Below are 22,190 nucleotides of genomic sequence, written 5' to 3'. Positions count from 1 at the left end.
ATATTGACTTAATGATTTTAAGGGCTTGTCTTTTTTTCAGAAAACTGTCACTCATAGGCTGCTTGTAGATTAATATATGTTTAAATGTGAGCAAAATGGTGGCTAAGTGGTGAGAACTTTTACCTTGTCAGGACTGGGTTCTGCACCTTGCAAAAAACAAAGCATCATAGTTTGATTGGTCACCTAAAGAAACCCCATACCTGGAAGTCGTCCTCCTCAAGTTTATCTTTCTTCTTCAACTTCTTCATCTTGCTGCGACTCAGGTTGTGCTGCTCTACAATCTTATCAAAATTGAAATGCTTCCGGTCGTCCTCGACATCATCCATCATGAGCAATGCCATTTCCGCCTAAAAGGTCAATCAGCAACAAGTTGGCACAGATCAGTTTTCAATTGGAAAAAACACATTATAAACTTATAAACAGTTTATGACATAATAATCAAAGGGGTTTTCCAGGAACACAACATTTATTGCCAATTGTTATTATAAACCGTCAATATCAAATTGGTGGCGTCCGATGCTCAGTACTCCGGCCGATCAGCAGCTTGCACTCTTCTTTGTACCCGCGGCTTTATTGGGCTGCGGGTACGAAGCGAAGATAAGCCATCAATACTGTGATCCCAGAAAGACTATTAGAGCAAATGGACTTCACACCTGTACATGAAAAATGTGAAACCTGCTGCAAAATGGTCATGCTTCGGATTAGAAAATCCACATCATACTCCTTTCCACTGGCTACATGTGGATGCCATGTTGGAATCGGTAGGGTTTAAACTCAGCCCTGAATAGAATAATAGAACCGTGCCGCACTTCCCCGAACAGCGCCGCACTTCCCCACGCAGCGCCGCACTTCCCCTCGCAGCACTGCCCTTCCACCGCACAGCGCCACCCTTCCCCGCATAGCGCCGCCCTTCCCAGTACAGCGCCGCCATTCCCCGGACAGCGCCGCCCTTCCCCGCACAGTGCCGCCCTTCCCAGTACAGCACCACCCTTCCCCGCACAGCGCCACCCTTCCCCGAACAGCACCGCCCTTCCCAGTATAGCGCCGCCCTTCCCCGGACAGCGCCACCCTTCCCCGAACAGCGCCGCCCTTCCCAGTATAGCGCCGCCCTTCCCCGGACAGCGCCGCCCTTCCCAGTACAGCGCCGCCTTTCCCCGCACAGCGCCACACTTCCCAGTACAGCGCCACACTTCCCAGTACAGCGCCGCCCTTCCACGCACAGCACCGACCTTCAACGCACAGCGCCGCCCTTCCACGCACAGCGCCGCCCTTCCACGCACAGCGCCGAACTTCCCCCGCCCTTCCCAGCACAGTGCCGCACTTCCCCCGCCCTTCCCAGCACAGCGCCGAACTTCCCCCGCCCTTCTCAGCACAGAGCTGCACTTCCCCCGCCCTTCCCAGCACAGCGCCGCCCTTCCCCGCACAGTATTGCTTCTGTTTAGCAACCATGCATGAAAAACTGTAAGGAAACTACAGCACCTGTTTAGTGTTGTGGCCCCTCGATTCTATGGCTAAAGGGGGTTACACAATATCGTAATATGCTAGCTAATGAATTTTTCAACTATTAGAAGAGATCTTCTGTTTCTTTTAACCTAAGTAGAATCCAAGACAAGCATGTGCCTTATCCACAGGCAGTGCATTGTGCAGCAGATAGAACTTCTGTACAAGTAGCCCGATATACAAGAAATCAGCCTGGTGCTAGACTGTCTACACTCTGCAGGGCAGAGGGAATTCAGTAGGTATTAATATACTATGGTGGAGTAAGGCTTTGATGTCGGAATAAAGCCTTTCCCCCGAGCCTCCAGTCATTAATGAGCGATCCACTGACTGAACGAACCCTTCTCACTGACCGTGCCCCAGGGCCGCTGCTGAGGACTATATGATAAAACGAGCAGTAATCTAGTGATGTGTGTTAGAGCAATCAGCAGAACTGCTCCGTCCACGATCACTGTCGGTAACACGACCGCTTCCTCCGCTCGGTAATTTCATTAGCATGCAGTGTAAACACTCCCGCCGGTGCACACGGAGGCGTCTGACCAAATACACCAGGCGAGGACAGAAATCCTCTGTCATCTGTTTACCAGTTTGAAACAAACCATGAAATGTATCATTACACAGAGCGGTGGTTTTGTGATCCGGCAGCCAGTCCACAGGCATTTAGTGGGAGAAAAAAAAAAAAAGGTTTTTTTATCTCATTTCACTCTTCCAGCATTACGCAGCAACCCTATTTTTCCCGCAACTAGCCAGAAAATGCAATATTTCTCGGTCTTTCCATTGTTTGTTTGTTTTTTTCCTTTGAGTTTCGCTCCCACTGGTTTACCTCCATACAGATCATTAATGTTAATTGATTGGGCACAGGCACAATCATCGGACTGTACAAAGCAGGATGAGAATCGCTGACAATGAGTCACAAAACACAGTAAACCTTTAAAATGTAACAACGTGGTAATACTTGTCACTATTTAAAATTTTAAGGATGACGGTCCAGGTCCCTTAGACCCCGACCAATCAATCAATCAAAACCCTGCTCTGAAGTGTCCATGTTAATGGGATCAATGTAAGTCTGTGGGTCCGTACAATAATTCTCACACCCATTTTGTACGGAACCAGTGACTTACTACTGAGCCCGGACATGGCACCATATACGTGATTTACGCGCTTCAAATTGTACAGTATTTTGACCGATTCAAGGAAGACTTCAAAAGATCAGCAGCACATAGCACCCCCTATAAATTATAAAACGACTATTAATTGATAGTTTCTTTTTAAAAACCTTTTTAAAAAAGTTACCCACTTTTAAACATTTTTTTTACTTAAATGTAGGAATTTGGGGCTAAAAAATAAAATAAATAATTTTAACATTTGGGTTTCATTAAAACTTTTTTGCACGGTTTGCCTTCTATAGCCCGTGTGTTGGACTTTCTATTGCTGGCTGCAGAATGAGTTAACTGAGAATCCATCAGTGAGTTTGTACTGATGGAACAGTTAAAGATCTTTTCTTTCTTTTTCTAAGCTCCTTTCAGTGGTTTTAAGACTAAAGATGACATCAAAGTTGAATGTGCATGGAAACAAAAAGCACAGAACAGCCAAGTTGTGCAAATTTCTAATGAAACTCAATTGCAAAAGTGATTTAATAAAACAAAAAAAAAAAAGTCACATTGTCAGAACTGAAAGCAATCAGTGCACTTAGCAGCTCAAACCATATGATGTCAGGCTGCAGACCATAAAAGAGATCTGGAGCATAGGCCGAGACTCGGTGCTGCACCCGCGGTAGGCGAGTAAAAAAAACAATAAAAAAAAACGTAACAAGAATGAAAACTTATTTTTATTCTTAGATGTTTTAATTAAAATGTATTTTGCGGAACATTTTCATTTCAAGTTTCTGGTTCTGTGCAACTGAATCATCATCTAAAAAGTTCTCTGATTTTCTTCTGTGCTTTGTGTTTCGATTCCGTATTTTAATCTTCAGATCTGTTTGTTGCCAGTGAATAAAAGCAATCATTTAGATTCATGGCCTAAAAACCCTACTGACCCATGGCCCTTATACACATGAGATGACTCCAGGCCACATGATCGTATGGCTGACAGCTGTCTTCCCCGTATGCAGCAGCGCACGTCCCAGCCGAGCGTTCCCGTGTCTTCAATGAGACACTGACAGGCTCCTCTGATTGACGCTCATGTCAACGAAATGTATCCAGGTTAGGAAACTTTCTGAAACCCCTTTAAATGATAGCGTCACTAATTTCCACTGCAGATCCATGACATCATAGTAACCCACCGGGCTGCACAGACGACCTCCTCTAACTCCGGCAGCCACAGTCTAGGATTGTCAAGGCACAATGAAGATGCCCAATTCTCAGCCTTACCTCTCGCTTTTCTTTGTCTTCTTCATCCATAGAGGACTCTTGGTCTTCTTGCGTCTTGGCACCGGCAGATTTATTTTGCAGACCTGAAGTGCCGAAACAATCTGTTAAGTGCAACTTTACTGAAGACGGAGGCGATTATATCTCTGCTGAAAATAGGATGCAGCTATCAGGAGGAATGGATCCGGGCAGCTATCAGGAGGAATGGATCCGGGCAGCTATCAGGAGGAATGGATCCGGCTAGCTATCAGGAGGAATGGATCCGGACAGCTATCAGGAGGAATGGATCCGGGCAGCTATCAGGAGGAATGGATCTGGCTAGCTATCAGGAGGAATGGATCCGGGCAGCTATCAGGAGGAATGGATCCGGGCAGCTATCAGGAGGAATGGATCCGGGCAGCTATCAGGAGGAATGGATCCGGGCAGCTATCAGGAGGAATGGATCCGGGCAGCTATCAGGAGGAATGGATCCGGGCAGCTATCAGGAGGATTGGATCCGGGCAGCTATCAGGAGGAATGGATCCGGGCAGCTATCAGGAGGAATGGATCCGGGCAGCTATCAGGAGGAATGGATCCGGGCAGCTATCAGGAGGAATGGATCCGGGCAGCTATCAGGAGGAATGGATCCGGGCAGCTATCAGGAGGAATGGATCCGGGCAGCTATCAGGAGGAATGGATCCGGGCAGCTATCAGGAGGAATGGATCCGGGCAGCTATCAGGAGGATTGGATCCGGGCAGCTATCAGGAGGAATGGATCCGGGCAGCTATCAGGAGGAATGGATCCGGGCAGCTATCAGGAGGAATGGATCCGGGCAGCTATCAGGAGGAATGGATACGGGCAGCTATCAGGAGGAATGGATCCGGGCAGCTATCAGGAGGAATGGATCAGGGCAGCTATCAGGAGGAATGGATCCGGGCAGCTATCAGGAGGAATGGATCCGGGCAGCTATCAGGAGGAATGGATCCGGGCAGCTATCAGGAGGAATGGATCCGGGCAGCTATCAGGAGGAATGGATCCGGGCAGCTATCAGGAGGATTGGATCCGGGCAGCTATCAGGAGGAATAGATCCGGGCAGCTATCAGGAGGAATGGAACCGGGCAGCTATCAGGAGGAATGGATCCGGGCAGCTATCAGGAGGAATGGATCCGGGCAGCTATCAGGAGGAATGGATCCGGGCAGCTATCAGGAGGAATGGATCCGGGCAGCTATCAGGAGGAATGGATCCGGGCAGCTATCAGGAGGAATGGATCCGGGCAGCTATCAGGAGGAATGGATCCGGACAGCTATCAGGAGGAATGGATCCGGGCAGCTATCAGGAGGAATGGATCCGGGCAGCTATCAGGAGGAATGGATCCGGCTAGCTATCAGGAGGAATGGATGCGGGCAGCTATCAGGAGGAATGGATGCGGGCAGCTATCAGGAGGAATGGATCCGGGCAGCTATCAGGAGGAATGGATCCGGGCAGCTATCAGGAGGAATGGATCCGGCTAGCTATCAGGAGGAATGGATGCGGGCAGCTATCAGGAGGAATGGATGCGGGCAGCTATCAGGAGGAATGGATCCGGGCAGCTATCAGGAGGAATGGATCCGGGCAGCTATCAGGAGGAATGGATCCGGCTAGCTATCAGGAGGAATGGATGCGGGCAGCTATCAGGAGGAATGGATGCGGGCAGCTATCAGGAGGAATGGATCCGGGCAGCTATCAGGAGGAATGGATCCGGGCAGCTATCAGGAGGAATGGATGCGGGCAGCTATCAGGAGGAATGGATCCGGGCAGCTATCAGGAGGAATGGATCCGGCTAGCTATCAGGAGGAATGGATGCGGGCAGCTATCAGGAGGAATGGATCCGGGCAGCTATCAGGAGGAATGGATGCGGGCAGCTATCAGGAGGAATGGATCCGGGCAGCTATCAGGAGGAATGGATGCGGGCAGCTATCAGGAGGAATGGATCCGGGCAGCTATCAGGAGGAATGGATCCGGGCAGCTATCAGGAGGAATGGATCCGGGCAGCTATCAGGAGGAATGGATCCGGGCAGCTATCAGGAGGAATGGATCCGGGCAGCTATCAGGAGGAATGGATCCGGGCAGCTATCAGGAGGAATGGATCCGGGCAGCTATCAGGAGGAATGGATCCGGGCAGCTATCAGGAGGAATGGATCCGGGCAGCTATCAGGAGGAATGGATCCGGGCAGCTATCAGGAGGAATGGATCCGGGCACCTAAGATTTTGGCCTCTTCAAGGGCAGATGTATCAAATCTGCTTTAATGTATCGCAACAAACGTCGTTATTACATGACATGCTCGTGTGCTGAGTGTCTTCGTCGTGCTCTAATAATATGTCTGTGTCCCCGCGGCTGTTCGAGAGCAGCAACACATGCAGGGATTTCCTGTTTGGTCGGCCATCCCTGCAGGTGTTGCGGCTGTCGAACAGACGCGAGGACGCGAGCATACTATGCGAGCCCGAAGAAGACACTCTGATAACCTTCTCCGAGTATGATCACTTATCACTATTCATCATCTCACGTGTATTCACAGAAACCTTCGCAGACTGTTGGTGTGAACAGGGCCTAAGCCACATTGCGCTTTCATATATTAGATTACCTGGCTTCTTCAGCTCCTCGGAGAAGAATGGGTCATTGATATTCACATCGGATGGGACGTCATCCTCCTCGTCAGATTCCTCTACACTTTCCTGAAAAATGCAATTAAAGAAGAATTGAACCAAATTTAGTTCTAGATCCCTTATAAATCACAATCGTAATTCCCAAACAAATATACAAAATAGAAAACCTTTAAACTCTATTTGTAGTATTTCAAATGTAAAATTAATAAGTAAAATTAATATAATATTTTACAAAATGCTGGGAAAATAAAGTGGTTTGTGATTTTCTGTAAGTCGTAACTTTGTTTTTCTGCCAATGGAGCGGTGTGAGGACTTGTTTGTGGCATGGCGAGCGGTCGTTTCTATCGGCTCTATTTTTGGGGTACATACGATGTTCTGATTGCCTTTTAATGCATTTTTACATGAGAGGTGCAGTGGCCAAATAAACAGAGATCCTGGAGTTTTGATTATTATTACTGTACAGGCTGATTCATTTTATATTTTAATAGATTGGACTTTTTGCAGATGCGGTAAAACCAAATCTGTTTATTATTTAAAGAGTAACCGCTGGTTTCATTTCTCTTCATAAATCAATAGAGCACATGAAAATATGAAACTTTGTAATATATCTTATCAGAGAGATCTGCTCCTTTATCTTCCTGGACTGATCAGTCTTTTTCAGAATTCTCAATTTCCTGGTAAAATTCAGTGAAGACACATTATTACATTACTGAGATAAGCGAAGACAGTTGGTGCTGATGAGATTCTATGGAGATGGAAGTGGAGGGAGGAGCTCTACCTCTAGCTCCTCCCTACATCTACATAGAATCTTATCAGCACCAACTGTCATCTCCTATCTCACTTCACTAAGGCTTCTTTCACACTAGCGTCGGAATCTCCCCGTCGCAATGCGTCGGGGAGAGATTCCGACGCTAGCGTTTGCTGCATTGCACAATGGAGGCAGCGGATGCATTTTTCCGGCGCATCCGCTGCCCCATTGTAAGGTGCGGGGAGGTGGGGGCGGAGTTCCGGCCGCGCATGCGCGGTCGGAAAAAGCGGTCCGTCGGGAGAAAAAAAACGTTAAATGTAGGGTTTTTTTCTCCCGACGGTCCGCCAAAGCACGACGCATTCGTCGCAAGACGGATGCGAAGTGTGCAAATCCTGTCGCAAATGCGTCGTCAATAGAAGTGTATGGGGAAAAAACGCATCCTGCAAGCACTTTTGCAGGATGCGTTTTTTCTGCAAAACGACGCATTGTGACAGATTTAAAAAAACGCTAGTGTGAAAGTACCCTAATACAGACTTTATTTGGAAATTGAGAATTTTGTTAATGATCGATCAGTCTTGGAAAAGAAAAAAGCAGACTTTTCTGATAAGATATATTACAAAGTTTCTACTTTTCACATGTATTATTAATTTGCAAAATAAAAATTAAAAAAGGATGGTTACTCCTTAAACTTCTTTGTTTTTAAACAGGAGGTGATATGAATTTTTGTATTTTTTTTTTTACTTTATAATTCTTTTTAACATCTCTATAGGGGACTTATCACTGCGATTTTTGATTGCTTGTTCTATACACTGCTCCTGGGCTTCACAAAAGTTCCAAGATGGCCGCGGTGGGACCTTCAACAGACCCCTTAGTGCCATGGTAAGGCATTGGCACCCTGTGATCACGTTGAGTGGGAGTAGGTGGGGAAATTCACGGGCCTCCATACAGATGTCTGGGCAGGATTACGCTACTTAAATGCTGCTGTTGGAGATTGACCTTGGCATTTTAGGAGTTAAAACAGCAGCGATTCGATCTGGACACTGCTGTTAATGGCAGATGTCATCTGTATAACACAGCCAGCACCACTGTGTTGCTTCTGAGCCCACTCCTTACATCAGCAACCGACAGAGGACTATTACATTGTAAGTGGGGAAAGGGTTAAAGATGCATGGGTCTAAATATGATATCCCAACTAACGACTCATAAGAAATCAGCGACCAGTGCTATGTAATTGCTGTTTTTGTGACGCGCCGCTAGGAGTTACCCTCTCATTATCAAAGATGAAACAAATGGAACTGACTGCGGGGCACGTACTCCAAGAACATTTCCGGATTACCGCACGGGTTTGGGCAACACAATTCTATAGCGTCTTGTAGGCACGAGGGAAAATAGATAAGACAAGAAGTCCTTGTACGGTCCGGAAGCCTCCAGGTTCTCCTATTCCTGGGTCCGAGCAGCAGCGTCCCCAGATCTTACCATATATTCACAGACACAAATGAGCCTTTTTTTCGGAGGCCTCTCCAACATTCCGAAAGATCAAAGCCGGTGCGCGGCCACAGCCGTAACCAGATTATTTTCCTCTCCGTCACATATGTTTGTGATTGATGTGCACGCAGAGGGTCGGGCAGACGTGAAAACACGTGGCAGAAATGTACACAAGCTCAGAAGACTGGAGGTGCCAGGTACTGTTAACCCTTACACAACACAAGTGCTGCATTTCCCAGACGCCGGTCTGTTCATATTCACCATCACCCTGGTCACCGAAATACAAGCACATAAGACTCAGCACGAGGAGAACCAGAGGAAATTTGGAGGAAATTTTTGCATTATACATTTTTTTCCTCTTAGAGTTCTGATGGTCCTAACTTTTTATTATTAAGTAGAGATAGCTGTATGGGCCCTGCTTCCATATCCTGCTTCTGATTATAAGGGTAGAAAAGCAATGTTGTGCGATCGGCATGACAAGGATGCCCAACATGATGTCCGGTAAGTGGTGCATGCACCTAATTAGTCTCTATGAGGTTTAAGTGGGGGTCCAACACAAGCACCCCGCCCCACCAACCAGCTGAATGTAAGCAATGTACAAAGCTAAACACCGCAGCTCCATACACTGCGCAGAGGAAGATGCCGGTACTGCTGATCAGACCTAATCTCTTCAATAGGAACTGCGCTGCAGTACCTGGCACTGGCCACTAGTCAGAGTAAAGAGCTTACAGCTAACCAGTGGCAGAAGAGAAGGCAGCTGATTGGTGCCTCCACTGACCTCATATGGATGACCTAGCCAAAACATCAAGATTAGAAGCCCACAGAACCCCTTTAAGATGGGACAAACATTAATTTATGTGCCTAGAAATACACTACAGGTGCTTTGTTGGTTCAGGAATTTTGGACACAGCTTGCCTTGCACAGATCTGAATTCTCCATCATCAGATTACATTTTTCCCAACTGCTGTTTGTTTCTAGGCTTGTTAAAGGGTTGGTATTGAAATTAAAGGGAACCTGTAACCCCCAAAATCGAAGGTGAACTAAGCCCACCAGCATCAGGGGCTTATCTACAGCATTCTGGAATGCTGTAGATAAGCCCCCGATGTATCCTGAAAGATGAGAAAAAGAGGTTAGACTATACTCACCCAGGGGCGGTCCCGGTACGATGGGCGTTGCGGTCCAGGGCCTCCTATCTTCATAGGATGACGTCCTCTTCTTGTCTTCACGCTGCGGCTCTGGCGCAGGCATATTTTGTCTGCCCTGTTGAAGGCAGAGCAAAGCACTGCAGTGCGCGGGGCCTCTCTGACCTTTCTCAACAGTGCAGACAAAGTACGCATGCGTCGGAGCCGCAGCGTGAAGACAAGAAGAGGACGTCATCTGTGGAAGATAGGAGGCCCCGGACCGGAACGCCCATCGGACCGGACTGCAGCAGGACCGCCCCTGGGTGAGTATAATCTAACCTCTTTCTCATCTTTCAGGATACATCGGGGGCTTATCTACAGCATTACAGAATGCAGTGGATAAGCCCCTGATGCCGGTGGGCTTAGCTCACCTTCGATTTTGGGGGCGACAGGTTCCCTTTAAGGATTGCTACTTCCTTAAAAAATATCAGGTGGCAACAGCTAGATTATTATATATTGCGTGGAAACTAATTGCCAGATACTGGATGAATGAAGATCCGCCGACGTTGAAGGAATTTTTCAGACAGTCTGACTCGATTGTGAATATGGAAAAAACATTTATGTTAAGAGAAAAGGCATAAGAACATTTGAGACACTGTGGACACCTTGGGTGGAGAGATGACCCTGAACTTATGTTATACCATGCATTATTCACTGCTCTTGTATGTAATGGGGGGGTGGGGGAAGGGAAATTCTGAAACTAATGACAATTGTTAATGTTGTTCTCATTGCGATTTTTGTTTTATTGCTCTGTGCTTTGAATTTGGTTAAATAAAAATGTATCGGATAAAAAAAAAAAGGGATTGCTACTTCGAAAACAGGATTTTTGGTTGCTTACCGTAAAATCTGTTTCTTGAAGCCTCCATTGGGGGACACAGGAACCATGGGTGTATGCTGCTGCCACTAGGAGGCTGACACTTATGCAAATAAAAAAAGTTAGCTCCTCCTCTGCAGTGTACACCCCACCGACTGGCATTATACACTTCAGTTAGTGAGAAAGCAGTAGGAGAAAAGAACAAGGTTGAAAAACCATAACCACAAACTTGAGAACTGTAAACGTGAGAACAGTCATAAAACAGATAACAGAAACATTGGGAGGGAGCTGTGTCCCCCAATGGAGGCTTCAAGAAACAGATTTTACGGTAAGCAACCAAAAATCCTGTTTTCTTTATCGCCTCTCATTGGGGGACACAGGAACCATGGGACGTCCCAAAGCAGTCCCACGGGTGGGAACAGACTTCCATCAGGTCAGAGGACTCACCACTGCCACCTGCAGGATCCTTCTGCCTAGGCTGGCGAACGTGTGGATGGAAGACCAAGTTGCCACTTTGCAAAGCTGTAGGGCGAATGCCCTGTGGTGCACCGCCCAGGAGGCGCCGACTGCCCGGGTAGAGTGCCCGGGTAGAGTGAGCCTTAATCCCAGGAGGGGGCACTCTGTTCTTGACCCGGTAAGCCTCCAAAATTGCCATTCTGATCCAGCGAGCAATAGTCGCTTTAGAAGCCGGTTGGCCTCTGCGCGTGCCATCAGGAATGACGAAAAAGGAATCCGTCTTCCGGAAAGCGGACGTTCTGTCCAGATAGATCCTCACTGCCCTGACAAGGTCCAGCTTGTTCAACGATCGCTCCAGAGGATGAGTCGGAGCTGGGCAAAAGGAAGGTAGGACGATGTCCTCGTTGAGGTGGAAGGTGGAAACCACCTTAGGAAGAAAGGAAGGTGGGGGCCGGAAGACCACCTTGTCCTGGTGAATGACCAAAAACGGAGGACGGCAAGACAGGGCCGCCAGCTCGGAAACGCGGCGAATGGACGTGATGGCCACCAGAAAGGCCACCTTCCAAGATAAAACTGATAGAGGAATCTCCCTAAGAGGTTCAAAGGGAGAAACCCTCAGAACGTCCAGTACCAGGTTTAAGTCCCATGCCTCCACAGGGGCCCTGTATGGCGGGACGGCGTGGGCTACCCCTTGAAAGAAGGTCTTAACCTGTGGCCGGGAGGCCAAGGTCTTCTGAAAGAGGATGGAAAGCGCAGAGACCTGACCTTTCAGGGAGCTAAGGGCCAGGCCCGAATCCAGTCCTGCCTGAAGAAAGGCCAAAAGAGAAGGCAGGGAAAAAACCATAGGCGGAACGCGGTTGGACTCGCACCAACGGAAGTAAGCCTTCCAGGTGCGGTAGTAGATCCTGGAAGACGAAGGCTTCCGAGCCTGAATCATGGTGTGAATCACCCGGTCCGAAAGGCCGGACGCTCTCAGAACCGCGGTCTCAACAGCCACGCCGTTAAACTGAGCGACCGAGAATTCGGGTGGCAGATCGGACCCTGGGACAGCAGATCGGGCATGTCTGGAAGGCGCCAGGGAGCGTCCGCGAGAAGATTGACGAGCTCCGCGAACCAAGCTCTCCTGGGCCAATCCGGGGCGATCAGGATGACCGGCACCCCTTCCGCTTTGATCTTCTTCAACAGTTTGGGAAGTAACGGAAGGGGTGGGAACAGGTAGGGCAGCTCGAACTGTGACCAAGGAATGGCCAGAGCATCGACGCCCACTGCGAGAGGATCGCGTGACCTGGAGACGAATTGCGGAACCTTCCTGTTGATTCGAGACGCCGTGAGATCCACATCCGGAGTTCCCCATCGAAGACAAATCTGATGGAAGACCTCCGGATGCAGGGACCATTCCCCTGCCGCGAGGCCCTCGCGGCTGAGGAAGTCGGCGGCCCAGTTTTCTACGCCGGGGATATGCACCGCGGATATCACCGGAACCGTTGCCTCTGCCCAAAGGAGGATCTTGGATACCTCGGCAAGGGCCAAGGAGCTCCGAGTCCCCCCCTGATGGTTGACATATGCCACAGCCGTGGCGTTGTCCGTCTGGATCCGGACTGGAAGGCCCCTGAGGATCCTTTCCCAATGGCGGAGGGACAGAAAGATGGCCCGAATTTCGAGGACGTTGATCGGCAGCGCAGACTCCTGCGGCGACCAACGGCCCTGAACCGTCAGGTGACGAAAAACTGCACCCCAGCCGATCAGGCTGGCATCCGTTGTCACCACCTGCCAGTGAACCGGAAGGAAGGACCTGCCCTGGGAGATGAGAGGAGACGTCAGCCACCAGATGAGAGACCGCTTGACCCGAAAGGGGAGTCTGATCGGTCGATCCAGGGAGAAGACCGACCTGTCCCACTGAGACAGAATGGCTTGCTGAAGGGGTCGAGAATGGAATTGGGCGAAGGGAATCGCTTCCAAGGTAGCTACCATCCTCCCCAGAACCTTCATGGCCGATCGGAGGGAGGGGCAGAGAACTCCTGTCCCGAGGGGCCGTTCTGTGCAGAGGAGCGAAAAATTTTGAAGGTGGTTTGGCCCGTCTAAACGAAACCGCCTGATCTGCGGGTTCCGTAGAGGGATCCTTAATGCCACAGGTTTGGTTTATAGCCCGAATGAGGTTCTGGACCGACTCACTCATGGTGGCGATTTGGCTAGGGTCCAGCTCCGAAATCTCCTCTGAGGGCGCATCAGATAAAGCCTCGCCTGACTCAGGGGAGGAGGATCGGTGCAACACCAACCGCGGGGGAGGGCCGGGCGGCGAAATGGAACGCGAAGAGGACTCAGACCGACGTTCCTGTCTGGACCTTTTGTAGCTTGGCAAGGAGGTCTCGGGTGGTGGTTCCTGCGACCCGCTGGCCACGGCAGGGGTCTGCAGGGGTAACCGATCCAGCGCGGACACCAAGGTTTGAGATACCCGTGTCAAATCGGCCACCGATTGTGACAGAGAGGCGGCCCAGCCTGGGATGGGGGGATCACTCTCGGGCGGAACACGAAAAGGCCGAAACGAGCGAAACTGCCGTCTAGGAGGAGGGCGACGAGGTTTAGCCTGGGGGAGAAAACCTTAAAAGGGGGGTGAGACGTCCAGGGAGCTGATGGACGTCCTCGTCTCCTCCAACCGACAGGCTCTGGTGGGCGAGTGGGTGGGGGACGGAGCCAGGACCGGACTTCTAAGCACGCTGGTGTGCTAGGATCTTGGTCCTGGAGAAGGATCTATGAGGATACGGGGTGGCAGTACACACCGTACTCATAGTCCATAATGTGGGACTACAGGTGTGACTGCTCACCCTGTATCCCATTCGGAAACCTGAAAGGAAAAATGACGCACATTGAGGTAGATAAGGGTCTAATGAAAGACCCGTGTCCACCTCCTACTGACACTAAGCTAAACTGAAGTGTATAATGCCAGTCGGTGGGGTGTACACTGCAGAGGAGGAGCTAACTTTTTTTATTTGCATAAGTGTCAGCCTCCTAGTGGCAGCAGCATACACCCATGGTTCCTGTGTCCCCCAATGAGAGGCGATAAAGAAAAGGTGGCGCTAGAGTTCAAGTCCTCTTCCTCTCTGAAGAGGCAAATTGCATATTTCATTTCAAGAAAAAAACAAAAACTGCTCCTCGGGTCCAGTGTGGAGTCTCCGTGCTGATCCCAGTGTCTGGTATGCAGATGTAATGCCCACAGCCCTGCAGACAATCACTAAGCTCAGCGGCTCTGTGTGAGTTGATTGCACATGCCGCCCAGAGACACCGAGAACAGTCAGGGTATGTGCACACGTTGCAGATTTGCCTGTGGATTTTTCTGCCCTAAATCCGCAGTTCTTGGCAGAAAACGCAGGTGCATTTTTGCATGGTTTTGACGCGTTTTTTGCGCGGTTTTTGATGCGGTTTTGTATGCGTTTTTGAAAGCTAAATAAAGATGTATTATACAAAAAAAAGATTTGTGATGTCATGTCTTGTCCAACCTCCTCTTTTACATTTGTCCAGCCCACACTCCATTACACACGGATAGACAGATAGATAGATAGATAGATGAGAATAGATGGATAGATAGATGGATAGATAGATGAGAATGGATGATAGATAGATAGATAGATAGATAGATAGATAGATAGATAGATAGATAGATAGATGAGAATAGATGGATAGATAGATAGATGAGAATAGATGGATAGATAGATAGATGAGAATAGATGGATAGATAGATAGATAGATAGATAGATAGATAGATAGATGAGAATAGATGGATAGATAGATAGATGAGAATAGATGGATAGATAGATAGATAGATAGATAGATAGATAGATAGATAGATGAGAATAGATGGATAGATAGATAGATAGATGAGAATAGATGGATAGATAAGATATATGGATAGTTAGGGCTACTTTCGCACATCAGGTTTTTGCCGTCTGAGAAAAAAACGGATCAGTTTTTTTCAAAACTCGCCAGATTGTTCCTGAGTTGTATTAGCGACCGGATTGCGCGAGAAGGCCACGTTTCATCCGTTTTTTGCCGGATCCGTAAAAAAAAAACTACTTTCCGCCGGACGGAGATGACATACAGGATAACATACAGAGGAAAGTTTTTTCTGTCTGGTGAAAAAACTCAAGGCGACGGATCCGGCAAAAAATGTATGAAACAGATGTGAAATTATAAATCCGGCCTCCGAATCCGGTTTCTCATGAATTTTTTCCATTGAAATCATGCACATTTTCCGTTCTCTCTCTCTAAAAAAAACGGATCAGTTACATCAGTTTTTCACTATTTGCAACGAATCCGCTTTTCCACAAATTCACTGCCTGACGGAAACAAACTGATGTATGAAAGTAGCCTAACTATCCATATATCTATCTACATCTATCCATCTATCCATCAGGCAGGATCCGGCGAATTATTGAAAAAACGGATCTGTTGCAAATAGTGAAAAACTGATGCAACTGATCTGTTTTTTAGAGAGAGAGAATGAAAGATGTGCATGATTTCAATGGACAAAATGCATGAAAAATTCAGAGGCCGGATTCTTCATTTCACATCTCAGTTTCATACATTTTTCGCCGGATCCGTCGCTGTTCATTTTTTCACCGGACAGAAAAACCGTTCTTTTGTACATTTTCTCTGTCTGCCAGAAACAGTTTTTCTGACGCATCTGGCAAAAAACGGATGAAACGTGCGGCCATGAGGCGCAATCCGGCGCGAATACAACTCTATGAGAAAAAAACGGATCAGTTGGAAAAAAAGTATCCGTTTTTTTCAAAACTCGCCGGATTGTGCCTGACAGCAAAAACCTGATGTGTGAAAGCAGCCAGATATATGGATAGATACATCTATGTATCTATAGATATATCCATCTTTAAATATATCTATAGATCGATATAGCCATAGATATATAATAGAAAGGCCGTTGTTCTAAGGCTACTTTCACACTTGCGTTGTTTGGCCTCTGTCGCAATGCGTTGTTTTGGAGAAAAAACGCATCCTGCAAAGTTGCCGGCAGGATGCGTTTTTTCTCCATAAACTTGTATTACAGACGCATCGCGACGTATGGACACACGTTCCATACGTCGTGCACTGGATGCGTCGGTATTTGGCGGACCATCATAGCATGGATTTTGAACTGCGAAGGCGCGGCCGGAACTCCACCCTCTCCTCCCTGGGAGTTTACTATGGGCAGCGAATGCGTTGAAACACTGCGTTCGCTGCCCACGTTGTGCAAAAAAATCACCACTGTCCGTCGGTATGTTGCACTGACTCTTTGTGACGGCCCCGTACCAACGGAAGTGTAAAAGAAGCTTTAATGAGCGTTTAATTTAAAAAAAAAAAAAAAAAAACGGAAAAAAACGGCGGTCTCCTGAGCAATTTTCTGAGCCAGAGGGGGAAAGCCGACAGCCGACGGCCAATATTTGTAGCCTGGGATCTTTTTTAGATCTGCGGTTTTGCTGTGGAAGTGCCCGACTCAATAGAAGTCAATGGGTGCAGAAACGCTGCAGATCCGCACAAAGAATTGACATGCTGCGGAATGTAAACCGTAGCGTTTCCGTACGTTTTTTCCGCAGCATGTGCACAGCGGACTTGGTTTTCCATAGGTTTACATGGTACTGTAAACCGCATGGGAAACTGCTGCAAATCCGCAGCGTCAACTACGCAAAAAATCCGCAACGTGGGCACATAGCCTCATGGTCTGCAGCGCTGACGATACCCCTTTAAGGAAATATTGAGCCAGAGTACGGAAATCTTAGCATGGTATATTTGAAATGCAGAATTTCAGGAATTCCACAAATTCTTCCAAGATCGATTACTTCGCTCATGATATATTCAACACAACGACAACATTACCTTCTTCTTCCTCTTCAATTTCTTTTTGTCTTTTTGTTTCTGCAGGTACTTTTCCCATGGAGTTAGTTTATCTTTTCCCTCCAGTTTGTTTTTAACCATCTGTTCTGCGCTTTCCTTTAGCCCTGGGGAGAAAAGGAATCCAAATATTAATTTGCCTTAACGGTGGGACCAGGACGCTGCCACCTGCTGGTTAACTCCCATTAGTACAGCTGTGTCTATGTGAGGAACGTCGGGTTCAGTTACTACTGCGGTTCCATAATAACACCAATTTGTCAGCAGTCATTCTAGCGGAGGGTTGTGATACCTCGACTTATTAGTGGAATTATAAAATATATTGTACGGATCATTTACCAAGAGTAGAAGTTTCTTCCTGCATCTGGAATTTTGAAAGAAACAATAAAAGTTGCTGGGACATTAATCAGAGACTTATTTTGTTGCTGTCTGGATTGTGACTCCGTCATAAAATGTTCTTTGAAGACGCAGATGATCATATACTGAATCACAAGATCCTTTGGAATGCCTCACTTAGCACCAGGTCTGGAAATATGAAGCATCAAGCAAAGACAAATGACATTGTGATTACCTTCTGCAGACGGGTTCTGGCCGGAGCCAAGTACCAGATTCAGCGCTAACGAACCTCGTCTTATAATCACTGTTCAGATCTTATGTTAACAGCAAAGCGATATGTCAGATATAAGAAAAAAACCCTAATGCTGGCAATGTACCGAGGAGCACCATGGCATACGACCTGGCACCAAATGGGGTGTATTCGTAATGCATTTTCCTAGAGAAAATGAACATTTAACTTTTCAGTCACAAAAATGATCTTTTGGCAACAATTTTTTTTTATTTTCCCAAGAGTAAAAGGAGAAACTGGACCCCAAAAGTTATTGTACAATTTGTCCTGAGTACGCCGATACCCCATATGTGGGGGGGAACCACTGTTTGGGCACACAACAGGGCTTGGAAGGGAAGGAGCGCCATTTGACTTTTTCAATGTAAAATTGTCTCCAATCTTTAGCGGACACCATGTCGCGTTTGGAGAGCCCCCGTGTGCCTAAACATTGGAGCTCCCCACAAGTGACCCCATCTTGGAAACAAGACACCCCCCCTACCCCAAGGAGCTTATCTAGATGCATAGTGAGCACTTTGAACTCCCAGGTGCTTCACAAATTGATCCGTAAAAATGAAAAAGCACTTTTTTTTTCTCACAAAAAAATTATTTTAGCCTTAATTTTTTCATTTTCACATGGGCAACAGAATAAAATGGATCCTAAAAAAACGTTGGGCAATTTCTCCTGAGTACACTGATACCTCATATGTGGGGGTAAACCACTGTTTGTGCACACGGCAAGGCTCGGAAGGGAAGGAGCGCCATTTGACTTTTGAATGAAAAATTAGCTCCAATCGTTAGCGGACACCATGTCGCGTTTGAAGAGCCCCTGTGTGCCTAAACATTGGAGATCCCCCACAAGGTCCCCATTTTGGAAACTAGACCCCCCAAGGAACTTATCTAGATGCATAGTGAGCAGTGTGAACCCCAAGGTGCTTCACAAATTGATCCATAAAAATGAAAAAGTACTTTTTTTCACAAAAAAATTTCTTTTAGCCTCAATTTGTTCATTTTCACATGGTCAACAGGATAAAATGGATCCTAAAATTTATTGGGCAATTTCTCCTGAGTACACCGATACCTCATATGTGGGGGTAAACCACTGTTTGGGCACACGGCAGGGCTCGGAAGGGAAGGAGCGCCATTTGACTTTATGAATGAAAAATTAGCTCCAATCGTTAGCGGACACCATGTCGTGTTTGGAGAGCACCTGTGTGCCTAAACATTGGAGCTCCCCCACAAGTGACCCCATTTCGGAAACTAGACCTCCCAAGGAACTAATCTGGATGTGCGGAGACCACTTTAAACCCCCAAGTGCTTCACAGAAGTTTATAACGCAGAGCAGTGAAAATAGAAAATATTTTTTCTTTCCTCAAAAATTGTTTTAGCAAGCAATTATTTATTTTCACAAGGGTAACAGGAGATATTGGACCCTAATAGCTGTTGCCCAGTTTGTCCTGAGTACGCTGATACCCCATATGTGGGGGGGAACCACTGTTTGGGCACACGTCGGGGTTCGGAAGGGAAGTAGTGACATTTTGAAATGCAGACATTGATGGAATGGTCTGTGGGTGTCACGTTGCGTTTGCAGAGCCCCTGATGTGCCTGAACAGAGTGATGAGCACTTTGAACCCCAAAGTGCTTCACAGAATTTTATAACGCAGAGCCGTGATAATAAAAAATAATTTTTTTCCCATAAAAATATTTAGCCCCCATTTTGTTATTTTCCCAAGGGTAACAGGAGAAATTAGACCCCCATAGTTGTTGTGCAATTTTCCCTGAGTACGCTGATACCCCATATGTTTGGGTAAACCACTGGCACACGTCGGGGCTCGGAAGGGAGGGAGCACCATTTGACATTTTGAACGCAAGATTGGCTGGAATGAATGGTGGCGCCAGGTTGCGTTTGGAGACCCCTGATGTGCCTAAACAGTGTAAACCCCTCAATTCTAATTACTCCAACACTAACCCCAACACACCCCTAACCCTAATCCCAACTCTAGCCATCACCCTAATCCCAACCCTAACCCTAATCCCAACCCTAACCACAACCCTAACCACAAGCCTAACCTTAACCCTATTTCCAACCCTAACCCTAATTCCAACTCTAATTCCAACCCTAACCCTAAGGCTATGTGCCCACGTTGCGGATTCGTGTGAAATTATTCAGCATCATTTTTGAAAAATCCGCAGGTAAAAGGCACTGCTTTTTACCTGCGGATTTACAGCAGATTTCCAGTGTTTTTTGTGCGGACATCACCTGCGGATTCCTATTGAGGAACAGATGTGGAATCCTAACAAAGAATTGACATGCTGCGGAAAATACAACGCAGCGTCTCCGCGCGGTATTTTCCACACCATGAGCACAGCGGATTTGGTTTTCCATAGGTTTACATGGTACTGTAAAGTAAATAAGGCAGCACACTGCAGCGCTAAAACATGCAACCATGAAACACGAAAATTGAACTGCATTACTGCACTAGAAATATGAAAAATGAGAGCGTTTAGCGCATAAAAATGGCCAATTTTATGTGTACCTGGTAGCCCCTTTACGGCATCTCTCTTATACCAGGTCCTAAACTTGCCTTACCTCACTGAGAATAAACGTCTCCATCTGAATAGGTACATGTGAAACCTCTTCCTAGACTAAAATTCTCTCTCTCTATGGAGGGGTATTGGACGAGGTAAGGCAATTCTGTGACACAGCATATGCGTCACAGGTCGGATTGGCACCGACTTTCTTGACGCATATGCTGTGTCACAGGTCGGTAAGGGGTTAATTGAGGGGAGCCAGGTGTCAATCCGCATTATGTTGGCACTCATGCCCCATCGAAAGAGTAGCATGGAAGGAGAAGAGATACTGGAGCAGTTGAATCACCAGCAGGAGCGGTCCGTGACTGCTCTGAGCCAGTGCCTGATAGAACAGGCAGGTAGTTGCCTCTATTAACTACGAGCCTGTTTTTGTTTTGTTTTTAAAGCTCCCTCATCTTTGTCTACCATCCTACCAAAGCTCTAGGTTCTGTTAGTGAACCAATTACTAATGACCTCCATAATCCATATCTTCCACTCTCATCTCCAAGACTTTTCTCGTGCTGCACCAGTTCCCTGTACAGTAATGTTCTACCCCAAATAATCCAGTTAATTTCCAACACAAATAAAACCTCATCTATTTAGGCAGCTCTAACGTACTAACCTCTCCATTTCTTCCTCGTCTACATAATTTATCACAACCTGATTACACCGCCCCCAACACTACGTGCACGCAGTAGCTCAGGCATATATATAAGTACTTATAAGTATATATAAGATGGCTGGACCGCTCTACAAAACAAATCAATTTCTACCTTTTATAATATCCTTATTTCACATAAATTGTAAGCTCTTGTCAACAGGACCCGTCAGCCCCCCCATACACCTTGGGTGGATGTTTAGACCAGCAGCTCTGTCATCTATCTCCCCTAGCATTTACTTTGCGAAGCGCTCCTGTGTTCTCTATGAGAGAGTCGCAACCAGACATCTCTGGTAGCAACTTACCTGCGGGAGAATAAAAGGACTGGCAGCCCGAAATCAGACATGTCAGATCATTAACCTCCGACACTCATATATTCGATGCCCCCACACACATTATACCTGTCGATTTCGGCTGACGTTAGACTAGTGTGTTGGGTGGCTTTACTCCTACTGTTGCACATCTGACTATGAGCATGTATCCTCTTAAAATAAAAGTACTGTGAAATATGTTGGCATTGCTATAGGCAACTGGATTGCCTGCGGTAGCACATGCGAGAGAACAGGTGCAGCATAAGAAAAGTCTTGGAGACGGGAGAGAGGGGTTTGGATTATGGAGGATGTTAGTCTTAGGGCAGTGGCAGAACCAAGAGCGTGGCTAGGATGGTAGCCAAATATAATGGAGCTTTAAAGACGCTGTGTAAGATTAGAACATTGTGGTCTTTTTTCCAAAAACACCAACAATCCTGTCCGTGGGCTGTGTCTGATATCGCAGGTCAGCCCATTGTACTGTATATGAGAAATTTGGTTGCAATACCACACCCAGCGACTGTTTCTAGAAGAAAGCTCATGTTTTCTACCTAATAGTTATGTTACCGTGCTCATTGCAGTGGGGTGCGTAAGCTTAGAGTGCAAAATAAAAATGGCCACACGGTCACCAGCAGTTCACTCTGGGTGCAGATTGTGATGGTCTTTTCTAAACATAATGAACAATTTGGGATTTTTTCATTTTTGTTTCCCCAATATTTATTTTTCTTTAATAGCACAAAGAAAATTACTGGACGAATGAAAAAAAAAATGTGTATAAATTCCTGTAAAAAAAAAAAAAAACGTCCAGAAATAAATCGCTTCATAAAATATTATTGCACTGAATCGTCTGCTTCTGGTTTTAGGAGATTCCACATTTTACATCTCTAGGCTAGCTACCAGGTTAAATAAAATGTTATTTACTGGCGCATCGCCTCAGTACAACTATATCATAGGTGGCTTGCACTATAAAAAGCACAATGTGTATACACCTCTATAGACACCAA

The 22,190-nt window shown here is 46.9% G+C and overlaps 1 protein-coding gene across 5 annotated transcripts in view; it reads right to left on the bottom strand.

The window, feature by feature from the left end:
• ESF1 (ESF1 nucleolar pre-rRNA processing protein homolog) overlaps positions 1-22,190 on the bottom strand; it is an 82,519-nt gene that overhangs the window by 6,069 nt on the left and 54,260 nt on the right. For all 5 annotated transcript variants that reach the window (XM_069768763.1, XM_069768764.1, XM_069768765.1 and 2 more), the window contains 4 exons: positions 17,037-17,158; positions 6,466-6,556; positions 3,867-3,949; positions 201-347 (listed from right to left, as the gene is read on the bottom strand). In XM_069768763.1, coding sequence (XP_069624864.1) covers positions 201-347; positions 3,867-3,949; positions 6,466-6,556; positions 17,037-17,158 — 443 coding nt within the window. The remainder of the gene's footprint in view (positions 1-200; positions 348-3,866; positions 3,950-6,465; positions 6,557-17,036; positions 17,159-22,190) is intronic.

Source organism: Ranitomeya imitator, chromosome 5 (assembly GCF_032444005.1).
Source record: "Ranitomeya imitator isolate aRanImi1 chromosome 5, aRanImi1.pri, whole genome shotgun sequence".
Lineage (NCBI taxonomy): Eukaryota > Metazoa > Chordata > Amphibia > Anura > Dendrobatidae > Ranitomeya > Ranitomeya imitator.
Note: the sequence above shows the minus strand (reverse complement) of the source record. Positions and strands in the feature narration are given on the sequence as shown.